The following is a 13,222-nucleotide window of genomic DNA, read 5'->3' on the forward strand; positions in this document are numbered from 1 at the left end:
AACCTGATTCACACTTTTTGATTTGTTATGCTTAGTGTGTACCCATTATCTGACAAATCGAAATCGAAATTTTCCTGATAAAAAAAAATGAAATCTTTTCTTCAACTAAGGTGTTCCGGCTTTGGATCAGGGGCAGATTTAATGGGACGAAAGGGGGGAAGCCCCTATGATTAAAAAAATTGTAAATTTATGTGTAATTTTTTTTTTTTTTGATATTTTTAACAATTTTTTTTATTTGTCTATGTTAATAAAAATTTATTTAATTATAGTAACAATTATACATCGTTATTTTTTTTTATCAAATTCAACTCCCTCTATGATAAATTTTTGTCGCTCCTCCCTTACCCATGTTATCCAGCTCAACATTGAATTTATATAATTTGATTGATTCAAATGGTTTAGTTCAGGAAAAATAATAATTAAAAGTTCGTTAGATGCATTCTCCATGTCAGATTTTTTTTTTTTAGATCTCATAGTTAAGAATTCATTAATTCATAAGCAATACTCTTAACCTTTGACTATGTTACATAATTATTATCATTCAATATAGAATTTAATATGAAATTTAAGTTTATATTTAAAAAATTAATGCAATATCAAATTTGGTTATATTTTAGGAAGAAAACTTTTGGTACATGGGTAAAAAAGATAGATCATTTGAGTAAACATCAGACATAACCTACTATATGGTTAAAGTAAAAAAAAATATAAGTATCACTTTCTATTGACATCATAATCTCAATTTGTTATATGACAACTGAAAGGTACTTGCATTACCGACCCCACCGTTATAAAAGTTGATTATAATTATATATGACATAGTGGAGTAGAATTAGCTCATCAACCTCTTTGATGAGTTTAATTTCAAAATTTATCAGAATAACTTCAAATAATAAAAAACTGTGGACTTAGTACAGTGGTACGAGCTCACGTCTCTTTACGTAGAAACACATATTCAATTATCAAAAATAACATCTAAAAGATGCTGGAATGTATCGGTGTCTTTAATAAAAAATGACTTCAACAACAAATTCAAACAGTTGAAACCGATTTATCCCATGAGTGATGCATTTACTTGTTAAATTATAATTTTTCTAACTAATTTAGTACAAGTCAAGCGATAAAAACAATAAAAAATTAATGTATTAAATTAACTTATAAACTTTATTTTGATAGCTTGATTTTATACTGAATTAATTCGAAAATTTATAAATTTGACATATAATCACATCACTCTTGAAATAAAATAGATTTCAACTTTAGTTCTACTCTCTATTTAGTGTAGATTTAAAATTAAAATGCTCTAAATTAGTTATTTTAAATTAGGTTGTTCTAAGTTAATTTTGTTTGATGGAAGTCTAAAATAAAGAAGGTCCAAATAAAGCAAGATTATAAACTTTTTTTCACTAACAATGGATTCTACAAAATAAATAAATTAAAATGACATATGACTAAATATATAATTTATCTTGGAAACAAATCTACTGAAATTCTCAATTCAACCATCTATATATTTCGAAATTTGTGCATATACTTTGAGATTTCTGTATAAAAAAATTTAGATGGTTGGATTTTGAATTTCAAGATCCCTGAAATTCTCAGGATTTCAGCAGATTTAATTCCATTTATCTTAAACGGATCAGATTGGTCTAACTATTCTGTATTTAACTACCCAACTGATAAGTGATAACTAAACGCCCCTTCATTTAATGAACTTAATTAAATAAATAAATCTTTGTCGGTGAGCTTCTAGACCAAGGCAAACAGGCCGAGAGAACAACTAAAGGAATTCAATTCAACGAAAAACAATTCTCGTGATAATAAAAAACAGTTGTTAACTTGTTTTCTTCTTCAACGACTTCTCTCTGCTCTCATACGCGGCGCGAGATTTACACCTCTTCTATTTCTCTTTTCTCTCTCTTATCTCTACCGTTCTCTGTCTCTTTTGTTTTGTTCTCTCTTTGTTTCTTGCTCTTCTAGCATTGAATCATGGCGAATCGATACGACAAGAACCCCTTCGATGAAGAAGAAGAGGAGGTCAACCCCTTTGCGGTTCGTTTTTTCATCTCTTTTGAACTCGATTCTAATTTGTGGAGTTCGTATAAGTAGGGGGATAAACCCTAGGGTACCATTGTCGGATTAAGATCCGACTTCTGATTCAATTGATCTTGTACTTTGCTTCGTCTGCAAGCATACAACTTATGTACGCTTCTCGTGATAAATAATTTTGGAAGAATTTGAGTGTACTGTTGTGATAATTGTTCTGGTAAAATTGAAGTGATTTCTCAGTGGAATTGGTAGATTCCAATTATTATTTTTAATTAAATTGTTCTGGTAAATTCCAATTGAATTAGACTTCAATTGATTTCTGTACCGATTCAAGTAAGAACTAAGAAGCTGATTTAATTTCTTTCTTTTGACAGAATAATTCAAGACCACCTCCGCAATCAGGTGCAGGTCCTTTCTACATGCCTGTAAGTTACCAATTAAAAAAAAGTATAGTTACTCTCTCAGTTAATTTGATATGTATTTGATGAATTAGACTTAATAATGAACAGAATCCAACTGCAAGAATGTCACCCCTTCCACATGAGCCAGCTGGTTTCTACAATGACCATAGTGTTGATATTCCTCTAGGAAATAGTCAGGTATTATTTTTTAATCCAATTTTTGTTTTAAATAGATCATGCATGTGTGTCATTTTAAGCTTTTGTTATGATGTTATCTTATGTTTTTTTATGAATTCCCGTTTAGGATGCAAAGAGTAAAGAGAGAGAACTGAAAGCAAAGGAAGCTGAACTTAACAGGAGAGAAAAGGTACTATATTTTTAATTTAATTTCACTTTTAAGATTATAAGTTAGTATTTTTTTTGTCCAAGTTGAATGATATTGGTTGCATTCAAGATGATTTTTATTTAATAATTTGATGTAAATGTGCCACATAGGAAATTAAAAGGAGGGAAGATGCAGCAGCTAGAGGTATAGTTTTTTTCCTCCATATTATTTCATTTATGTGAAGCATTGTGTAACACCTGCACAACTAGTATGTAGACTCTTACAAAACAGTTAATAATAAGGCCTATTTATACTCCTCTTTAAGGTGCCCAAAACGCTTCTTCTCCTAAAGTAAATGAGGATGGAAGAAGGTTATTTAGGTACCTAATAAATGTAGAAGAAGGGTACAAGTAATATATTCATCCTTTTAGAGGTTTACATGACTTCTCGTTCAAGCAGAGATATACATGATAATTTGATATTTTATAAATTTTAATTGTAAGGTCTCTTATTTAAGCAGGGATATACATGGTAATTTCATAATTTATAAATTTTAATTGTAAGGCTTGTATGAAATTATTCCTTAAACATTAAGATGCCCAAATGCTCTCCTCCTAATGCAAGCGAGTATGGAAGAAGGTTTATTTAGACGCCTAATAAATGTAGAAGGGCACAAGTGATATATTCAACATATTAGAGGGTTACATAACATCTCGTTTAAACAGGGATATACATGATTATTGGATGTTTTATAAATATAGTTTTAAGGCATGCATGAAATTATTCCTGAAATATGTTTACATGTTTTCTTTTGTTACTCAGCTGGTATAGTACTGGAGGAGAAAAACTTCCCTCCATTTTTCCCAATAATACACCATGACATACCGAAAGACATACCTGTTCACTTGCAACGGATGCAGTACATGGCCTTTGCCTCTTTTCTAGGTATGTTATTTTTGTTTGTTGAAAAAATTAGCAGCAGATTGTTTTACTGTTCTCAGTTCTTTCTATTAATTTGAAATCTCAAGATCTGAATTTAAGCTTTAAATCACATTTAATTACTGCTACACCTTAATAATGGTTAAAAATTCAGAACTCGGGTAGTAAAATTGCATAATTTTTTGTTTGAAGATTATAGTAATCTACTCAACAACTGTTCTTATAGTCATCTATTGCAAAGTGAATTTAAAGGTTGAGGCTGAGATTCAATTTTGACTTGTGCAGGAATAGTTACATGTCTCTTTTGGAATATAATATCTGTCACTGCAGCTTGGATCAAGGGAGGAGGTATTCTTGTTCCTTTCTAGAACTTTTAACTCCCACATATATGCACTAAATGTGGTTTTGCATAATAGCCCTCCAGAATGTTTTTTGGTCCTTGAATATTACAGATAAAAGCCTTATCTAACGTTCATTTTTCCGAGAGATCATACCACTTATTGTAAATATAATGTGTGTACTTATTACATCTTTTTCCCTCTTTTTTAATAGGCGTGGGCATATGGCTCCTTGCTGTAATATACTTTTTAGCTGGTACGCCAGGGGCTTTTGTTTTGTGGTATAGGCCTCTTTATAATGCCATGAGGTACTAAAAGTTTTTGTCTGCTTAAATTTAATATTTGTTCTTTTAGTTACAATTCTATAAGTACTTGTCTTTTATGTCCAATATTGTAGGACTGACAGTGCTTTGAAATTTGGATGGTTTTTCCTGTTCTACTTGGTAAGTTCTAGTTAGTAACAAAGCTACGGAAGCAGTTTTTTCTATTATATTTGATTTTAACTTGAGGGGATGATATATTTTTTTTTTCTCATTTCCCCTTCTATTTTAGGTTCACATCGCGTTCTGCATTTATGCAGCAGTTGCACCAACTTTCATTTTCAAGGGGAAATCTCTGACGTAAGCTACTTTCTTTGCTAAAGTTAAATTTTTGGGTGGTTTTCAACACCCTTACTGTTGTGTAATAGTTCTGCTTCTCTTATGTTCTGCAGTGGAATTTTGTCGGCAATTGATCTCATTGATAATAGTATTGTTGTCGGGGTAAGAATTTTTGTGATTTCTTTTTTGAAATTAGAACTGAGCAGATTTTTATTTTTTCCTTGTCTTTTAGGTAACTTATTATATTTAATTTCATGCAGATATTCTATTTTATTGGGTTCGGGTTTTTCTGTATCGAAGTACTTGTTAGCATTTCCGTTATTCAGGTCAGTTCTCTTTGTTAAATTTTTTTAGATCGTGGTCTTTCAAATTCTGGTAAATAATGTGAAAGAGAAGTATCAATATATAATTTGATTTGTGTTTCACATGAATTATATTTTTCAGCAAGTCTATATGTACTTCAGAGGAAGTGGGAAGGAGGCTGAGATGAGACGTCAAGCAGCTTCGGGTGCTTTGAGAGCTGCATTTTAAATTGAATAAATAATGACTACGTTGTGATTTTCATATCATGTACATGTTTTTGGAAATTTTACTAGTTTTACTGGGGGAGTTGTACAGCTTGATATAGGCATCATTTCTTCCTTCAGTTGTTCAATTTCTTTTTTGTTTGTTTTTAGTGCTGCTGCTTTTATTATTGATCAGTTATGACTGAGAAAAGTAGATTTTTTTTTTTCATTAATTGATGAGTTGTCGTTTGAGTTGGGTCATAGTCTCTACCTCGTGCCTTATTTTTTTGTTTTGTTTAATCTTATCATTTTTTGAAATTCCAGATTTATCCTCACAGTACCCCAGTTCAAGTTAAGATGAGACGCTCCTGTGCCAAAAACCCTGAAATCCCAAGAAGAAAAAAAAAAAATCCTTTCTTTTGATCTTCTCGCATTGAATTTTATTAATATACTTGAATCTCCATTTTCTGGGAAGTTCATACAGCTCACGTATAGCTGGCGGCTGGTACAATGCCTCGGTACAGCAGCTTGCTTAACTGTTTTAACTACCTCTGTTTGACCTGGTCAACACCCTTAATCAATCTGATTTAATATTTAATATTGACACAGCGAATTGAGATCTATAAAACCAATTGCATGTCTGGTTGTTGGGAGGAAAAAACAAAAATTGGATAACAAGTGGGTCATCTAATAATAAAAGCCTATGGAAAGTGCATGGACACAAATAAGAAGAAAAAAGATTTTGTAATTTAATTACTAAGCCACATATTCACATTTGGTTCACCATGCAGCTATTTTTTTTTTTCTTCTTTTAGTTATTTATTTATTTATTTTCATTGAGTTAAAATATATAGTGGTATGAAGCTACCACTATCAACTTTAATATTAGAGCAACTTATTTTACTAACCAAAAACAAAGCAATAAACTTAATCACCTTTCACGCTTGTAGCAACTACCATGCTTCTCAAATAAAAAAACTTAAGAATAACCTAATTTCAAAATCTAAGCCAATTTTTACTTAACCATATTCGTCAAGTACGAATGCAATGAATCGATTTGGGAAAAAAGGAAAAGGAAAAATATATAATTGAAGGAGCACAAAATCATAGCATATATTAACCAATTACACAAACATCCCCTACATAATTTTAAGAACCCAAAACCTGATCACTTATTGTAATTACTCTATTAATACATAATTAGTTAAGAATTACCCTGCTAATCTCTGCAAATCAATGAACAAACTAGCACTAAAATTAAATCTAAACCTCATCTTTCTGCTCTCTTTGTGCAGGCAGTGCTTTAGCAACCGTTATTAACCCAAAATTCTTGCAAGAAATCAATTTCCAATTTTTCTTGGCCTCCTTTGCTTTTTCAACCCTCTTACTCAGCTTCTTCAGAATTTCTTCATATTTTCTGTGTAGCTTCAACTTCTGCCAGTATAAACCCCACCTTCTTACATTATCGATTTCGGTTCCAGTTCCTGTTCCAGTTTCAGTTACCAGTTCTGTTTCGCTCAAGGTTTCGGTTTCAGTTCCGGGTGCTTCGAGTGACGTCTTGAGGTGGAGCAGTTCAATAAAGAGCACCTTGACCACAAATCTAAGAGGGAGCTTCTCATTCGGTGCCACATCTCGGCACACCTCTCGAGACAGCTTTTGAATGTCGATTATTTCGCACAGGTTCTCCTTTTGTTGCTCTGATAGACCGGGATGGTACTGCATATATGTACCAGTAGTACATCAAGGTTAGCAAATGTATTTTTTTTAGCAATGTTTTATTTTTTTTATATGTATAAAAATGTACCTGTTGACAAAATTTTACATTTTTTATAAATATTTTATTTTATTTTTAAATTGGTAGAAAATCACTACTTTTGAATGGTCCAGAATTTTTAGATTAAGTGATTTTCTACCTATCTAAAGAGATAGCAAAAAAATTCTGAAAAAATGTAAAATTTGATCTACATGTATATTTTCATATTGAGATCATGTTGCGTTGTTCAGATCAATTGTTTGGACTTTAAAAACAGAGATATTGATCCATAGTACATACCAATCCGCGCTATGCATATTACCATAGCGGCGGCATAGCCTCACTCTTTTCTTATTGTTATATGTACACATCAAATGTACATGTTGATTTTTGTGTGGTACACACAGAAAGTTTCAGTAATTAAATTTGGAAAAGAAAAGAAAAAGATGAGCATTCATACCTGAAGATAAACATCAATTGCATAATAAAGGTCATCGTTAGAAGATCTTGCACTTGCAGGAATCGCACCTGCGAGGGACTGGAACTGCCGGAAGTTCAAATTTGCATCAGTAGCAATCATTATCAAATACTCATCAACCAATTTTGCAACTGCTGCAACTTTATCAAACTCCTCCTCATCATCTTGCAAATCGCTTGTAGTCTTAGTTACATGCAAATTCTCTTCCACAAATTGCTCAATGATCCTCTGGATGCAATCTATGTCATACTTCGATTCATTTTTCTTTGAAGAAGAAGCATGCTTCGGCTCGTACGGGCCTTGCAAATTTGGCACCAATAGATCCTCTAAAATAGATTCGTCTAATTGCGCACCAATCATTTTCTCCAAGTTTTGAATGCATGAAACATTTGCATTATACATTAGACTCGTGCTGAGCATGCTAAGAAGCGTTTTAGTTGGAGTTACGCCTTTCTTTTCCGGCAATAAGGCAACCATTTCTTCAAGCAACATCCTCACATCATCCAACCATATGCCAGTGGAGTTAGGGTTTAACCCCGGGTGAACTTTATTCCAATAATAAATTACCGCACTCGAAATATTCGCCGGATCATGCCCTTTTACGCTCAATAAACCTATGAATCTTTTGAAAAGAGGTAGACTCATAGAGGAAACCTCATCATGCCACCAATTTGAACCTGAACCCTTTACTTTCAGAGGAGTCACATCTGCATAGTTAATTCCGTTCCAAGTCGGCTTTTGTGGTGGGCCATATGTTGCCATGCTGGCAAGTGAGTCGAGGCATTTCGAGATGATATCTATATCTTCGGCAAAGTGCAAAAGAGATTCGCACGAGAGTAGAGCAGTGATCGAGTCTTTCCAATTGGAAAGGACTTTATTTGAGAGGAAATCTTCCGCTCGAGAGATTAAATTCCCGGCCATATAATCTTCGTTCATTTCTAAATAATGTGCGGCACATAGGACCGGGACCACATTTGATGATGTCAGCTCGAATTTCTCGCTGTAGCAGAATTTTGCTATGAGCTCAAAGGTGTGGGGTCCGCCGGGAATTCCATGAAGACCAAAGTTGCAAAGATTGTGTTCATCACAGGAATATTTGCCGATAAGGTTTCGCAGGAAGGGGCTTGCATTTATTAGAGGAAACTGCAAATAAAAGTGGTATTACTTAGTAATTACTTTTGTTAATCTGAAAAAAAAAATTGATAGTAGCATTGTTGTGCATATTTATACCATAATTTTATGTCTAAATCTCAGCCATGTTTTATGATCAGGCTTAGCCATGTTTTTCAGACAAATCTAGACCATAAAAAACAGCAATTTTCAATAAATCTAAAAAAATAGTAATAAATTTGGTCTCCAAACACATATTAATATGGAGAACAAGATGAACGGTTTGGATTGGTTATTTGGACTTTGAATCTGGTGATATATAGTCCAATATACAAAAATGCTTATTATATATCTTCATTCTATTATTAAGCACGTTGGGTGTCTGATCCGCCAACGGCTACGATTGAAAGTTGAAATTTCAGATTTAATCTCAGCCATTAAATTACATAATATGTCTTTTTTGATTAAATGCATATGAATAATGTGTAAAAGTCTAAATTTAATTAAAAATATACTCGCCACACGTACCGCCACATGATACATTACAATTAAAATTAAATAAACTATGAAATTTAGCAATATAATATATTTCCTTATTTCATTCATTCCTTATTTCTTCCTTTCCAATTTAGTGATATAATTATGTTTCCTTATTTCTTTCATTCCTTATTTCTCTTCTATGTTTCTATAACTATTGCCGTGAAAAATCTAGAAATATTTTCAATTTTGTTTCTATACATATAAGGATATTTGATAACAAGTTATTTGGCTTTTAGCGATTTTTTTCTTTATTTTCTTGTTTTTCCTCTTCAGATATCTACATGCATCTTTTGTATCTTTTATTTGTATAAGAATACGTTGGCATATTCTTTTATTGTTAAATAATTATTTTTTATTAGTCTATTTTTCATGAAAACATGTTATTTTGTATGATTTTTTTTTCTCTTATAATATATTCCGTTGCAACGCACGGGAATGATACTACTATATATATAATTACCTTATGTAGGAAAAATGAGAAATCCTCCACCTCTATCAATACATCACTTTCAAGCTCCGTTCTACATGTCCTACAAATGAGATCAAGAAACAATACCAAGTTGAAATTGAAGTTTGCAACTGAAATTCACAATTCAAAGAAGATAGTATCAATTTAAAGATAAAGAAAGAAAGAAAAGAGGTACGTACCAAGCGGTTTTGTTCAAATGAAAGACGCCAGCTTTAGAACCAATCATCATTGTCGCCATCTCTTCTCTTTCAAAAACTTCCCCCTTAATTATTTCTGAAGAACTCCGAAAGGATTTATCTTTATATAAGAATAGCGCGGGAAACTATAAACGGATGGTATACTATTTGGAGAAGAGGCAAAAAAAACAAAGATACTGCGTTTAGAAATAGGTGAGATATGTTTAGATACAAAAGAAAATCAAGAGGTAAAAAAAGATTGCTCAGAAATAATAAAAGCCATTTCCGACATTTTCTATTTTTAGCATTTAAAAATAATTTATAGTACGGAAATAGAAAAATCTCGAATCGTAACAGAAATGTAATTTGTGCCTGTGTTTCTGTCTGTATATATTTTTAATTGTGATATTATTATATTTCTCTATGATGTTCTTTTATCATAAATGTAATGAATAATGTTCAATACGTAATTGATTAATTTAAAAATATCAAAATAAAAAAATATACATAAATAGAAACACAACCTGTGCTTGCATTTTTTTTTTCACAAGAGACATAAGTACATAATATAATTTTTCTATGAAAAAAAATATAAGCACAGGTTGCATGTGTTATAATTTGAGATTCTTTCTAAGTTCGTGCTATAGATATTTTTTTTTAAATCCTAAAAATAAAAAAAAATTCGGTCCAGATCATAGTCACAAGATTCACAAATTAAACCCAAATAATTCATTTTTTTTGGTGATGCCGAACTGATCGCAGAATTATTCGGTTGATTGAACTTTGACCAAATTAAACCCAAATAATTCACGAATTTTACAATTTTTTTTTTCTGAATTTTACGAATTATTCGCTAATTTTTTCCGAATTTTTCCTAGAACATTTTTTGTTTTTGTTTTTTGCTCTCATGCAGGATTGAAATCTCTGATCCGTTCTGAATTATTTCCGACCACAAATTTTTGAATACACACATCCCAACAACAACAATTGATTCTGTTGTTGTATGCATAAAAAAAATCCTAATATGCTTGAATTGCATGGAATTTCCGGTAATTTCATGTTTTAATAAAGTAGACTAGTTAAAACCACATTTTCTATCTAGAATTCAAACTATTGAGTTGCTGTTGAAGTTGCAGGTAATTTAATTTAATTACTATATATTTTGCAGGAAATTTACATAAATATATGTGATTAATTGAATATCATTCATTTATATTCAAAGTAAGAAATAATGTTCAATATTACAGGGAATTTCCTTCATATAATAAAATTGAAAATTCACAGGCAATGAATCCAGAATTGTTTTCCATTAAGAGAGTGACACTAAAACAATATAAACTATCACATGACACAACTTCTTAATGCTCTGTATATGGTTGGTGGTTACTCAAATGGATCAAGAAGTTTGATTAATGCATAGCGAAGTTGAACTATTCAAATAAAAATAAAAATAAAGCCTTGGAATATGGTTTCATGAAATATATATATTCCACTCTATCTAATTAATGACATCTATGATAATTTCTCTGAGAATTGCTCTGAGAATTTCTCTAGTCAAACATATAGAAATCAAACTTCTTGTTACTTTATCTTTTTTATCTTCTTTGATTAAAAATATTTACTAAATCTGGACTTAAATTCTATCAAACCCGAAATCAAGTGGATGTCCGGACCATCAATCATAACAAAACTAACTTGAAATTGAGATATTAATTGCTGAGGGACCTCCATTTGGATAATAAACTCTGTTGGTTTGACCTTTCCGTTTTCATCTATCGCTTATTTTTGAATATCTCTTAGTAATTATTTCTATACTTAGATCAAAGTATAATGAGATATAGTATGATGTTTTTTCCCCTTAATTTCACATTACCAGGTTGACAGCCTGTTATTCTGTGCAAAATATATATATTAGTACCCTTTTACCTTCAATTATTTTTTATTTTAGATTAAAGTGTTCTTGTGATAACATGCATGGTATGCATCACAAGTATAACTTCAAAATTAAAAGTGGAACAGTTTCTCATATTATATAGCCTAAAATACGTATAGAGACTGATGATATATCATTTCACAAAAAACAGAGTAATTTAAAACATTATGATAAGTTCCCATTAAATGAAATTTTACAATGGAAGTTCATAAAAAAAAAAAATTTACAGAGATAAAATCAAATATACAGATGCCATCAACCAATATAATACATAACTTGCACAAACTAGACATAGAAACCAATACAAATTAAGGAATTAACAATGGACGGCCAAACCTTTTGTACAACAACGACATATATAAATGCAAGAATTGTGATTGAAATAACCAATAAAATTAGCAATATACTTGTATCTTGCATTTTGAATCTGATTATGTAGCAGTTTCAAACTTTCGGGGCAGGGGGTGGTGGGGGTTTGGGACATGGACAGTTCGAAAGAGAACAATTAGGATATCGACAAAGCGGGTGACTCTGCAAGAAAAATAAAAATAAACAAACAACAAATTAGGGTTTAATATTAAATTACACTTATTTCGATGAATAAAATGTATCAGAGGAGAGTGTGCAAAAATAATATAGATTGGAACTACTGATGATATTAAGAGAGAAATTTTTGTTACGTTCTTCTAATGTAAGGAGAAAATGAAACTGAACAAACCTTTTTAGGTGGTTGACGCTTATCAGGGGAACTCATATCTTCTATATTTTTCGTCTTCTTAGGTGGTCGACGCTTATCAGGGGAACTCATATCTTCTATATTTTTCGTCTTCTTAGAAGTAGGTAAAGTAATGAAGTTTATTGAGCTATGAGGTAAGAGTCTTTATGCAAACTAGTAGTATTTATATAGAATGATAGGTCGGTAATTAATAGATGTTACTACAATGATCAAATTTTCTTTTTCGTTAAACTTCCTCATTCTGGAATTTTGATGGGTATTTCTCCAATCATAAGTTTCAATGTTTTTTTTATGTCCTTTGTAATAAGGAATCATCATGGATACAATGTATCTTATGCGAATTAGCTAGGGAAATTATCTGAATATTTCAAATGGAGGAGCATTCCTTTTGGTAAGTTTAAGGAAAAATCTCCTTGGTTTCAATGAAATGAGTCATTAATTTCACATAATTTCATGGGTTTTCTGGCCAAGTTTTATGTATACTTTCACATATCAAAACTAATAACTTCATTATTTTGAAGTTCTAATTTACATGACACTTTCATGCAAATCATATCTTTCATGGAAAATCCTACCAAGGGACTGTTTCAACCCCCCTCGTTACCTCGTTAAATTGCATGCAATTAATTAATTGAGCAGTCTCCATGTGGCATTCGCTGTGTGACTATATGATATATGTGTATCAATTTCAAAGGTTCAATTCTAATTCCGAAGAATTACAATAACCTATAGTATTTTCTAATGTTAGATTAAGATTTTTTTTTTAATTTTATAAAACAAATAATGCTAATTCTTAAATTAAATCAGTAAAATTCACTGGTCTTTGTGTGTGCTAGGCTTTTTTTGTCCAACAATTTAAAAAAAAAATAT

At 31.2% G+C, this 13,222-nt stretch overlaps 2 protein-coding genes across 3 annotated transcripts; one reads left to right on the top strand and one right to left on the bottom strand.

Annotated features, from left to right (window-relative positions):
* Window positions 1-1,737: 1,737 nt before the first annotated feature.
* LOC144544247 (secretory carrier-associated membrane protein 3-like) lies at window positions 1,738-5,418 on the top strand. 2 transcript variants are annotated; one of them, XM_078292696.1, is made up of 13 exons: window positions 1,738-2,052; window positions 2,424-2,474; window positions 2,559-2,648; window positions 2,755-2,817; window positions 2,946-2,979; window positions 3,598-3,720; window positions 4,000-4,062; window positions 4,267-4,360; window positions 4,450-4,495; window positions 4,605-4,672; window positions 4,765-4,813; window positions 4,912-4,977; window positions 5,096-5,418. In XM_078292696.1, the coding sequence occupies exons 1-13, from the start codon at window positions 1,990-1,992 to the stop codon at window positions 5,180-5,182; spliced, it is 897 nt and encodes a 298-aa protein (XP_078148822.1). In that variant the 5' UTR covers window positions 1,738-1,989; the 3' UTR covers window positions 5,183-5,418. The 2 variants fall into 2 exon arrangements, with proteins under 2 accessions (XP_078148822.1, XP_078148823.1); XM_078292697.1 differs by having other exon boundaries at window positions 2,764-2,817.
* Window positions 5,419-6,254: 836 nt separating this feature from the next.
* LOC144544248 (BTB/POZ domain-containing protein At5g03250-like) lies at window positions 6,255-9,735 on the bottom strand. The gene is made up of 4 exons (XM_078292698.1): window positions 9,687-9,735; window positions 9,499-9,568; window positions 7,371-8,531; window positions 6,255-6,873 (listed from the first exon to the last, which is right to left on the bottom strand). Exons 1-4 carry the CDS (start codon window positions 9,731-9,733, stop codon window positions 6,421-6,423), a joined length of 1,731 nt encoding a protein of 576 aa, XP_078148824.1. The 5' UTR covers window positions 9,734-9,735; the 3' UTR covers window positions 6,255-6,420.
* Window positions 9,736-13,222: the final 3,487 nt, after the last annotated feature.

Source organism: Carex rostrata, chromosome 26, assembly GCF_964058835.1.
Source record: "Carex rostrata chromosome 26, lpCarRost1.2, whole genome shotgun sequence".
In the NCBI taxonomy this organism is placed as follows: domain Eukaryota; kingdom Viridiplantae; phylum Streptophyta; class Magnoliopsida; order Poales; family Cyperaceae; genus Carex; species Carex rostrata.

Coding starts and splice junctions, on each gene's coding strand:
- LOC144544247 (XM_078292696.1), top strand. CDS start 1,990: ATGGCGAATCGATACGACAAGAACCCCTTCGATGAAGAAGAAGAGGAG. Junction 2,475..2,558: donor CAGGTCCTTTCTACATGCCT/GTAAGTTACCAA, acceptor AATAATGAACAG/AATCCAACTGCAAGAATGTC. Junction 4,673..4,764: donor TTCAAGGGGAAATCTCTGAC/GTAAGCTACTTT, acceptor TATGTTCTGCAG/TGGAATTTTGTCGGCAATTG.
- LOC144544248 (XM_078292698.1), bottom strand. CDS start 9,733: ATGATTGGTTCTAAAGCTGGCGTCTTTCATTTGAACAAAACCGCTTG. Junction 9,569..9,686: donor CATTTGAACAAAACCGCTTG/GTACGTACCTCT, acceptor TCTCATTTGTAG/GACATGTAGAACGGAGCTTG. Junction 6,874..7,370: donor CAATTGATGTTTATCTTCAG/GTATGAATGCTC, acceptor ACATATATGCAG/TACCATCCCGGTCTATCAGA.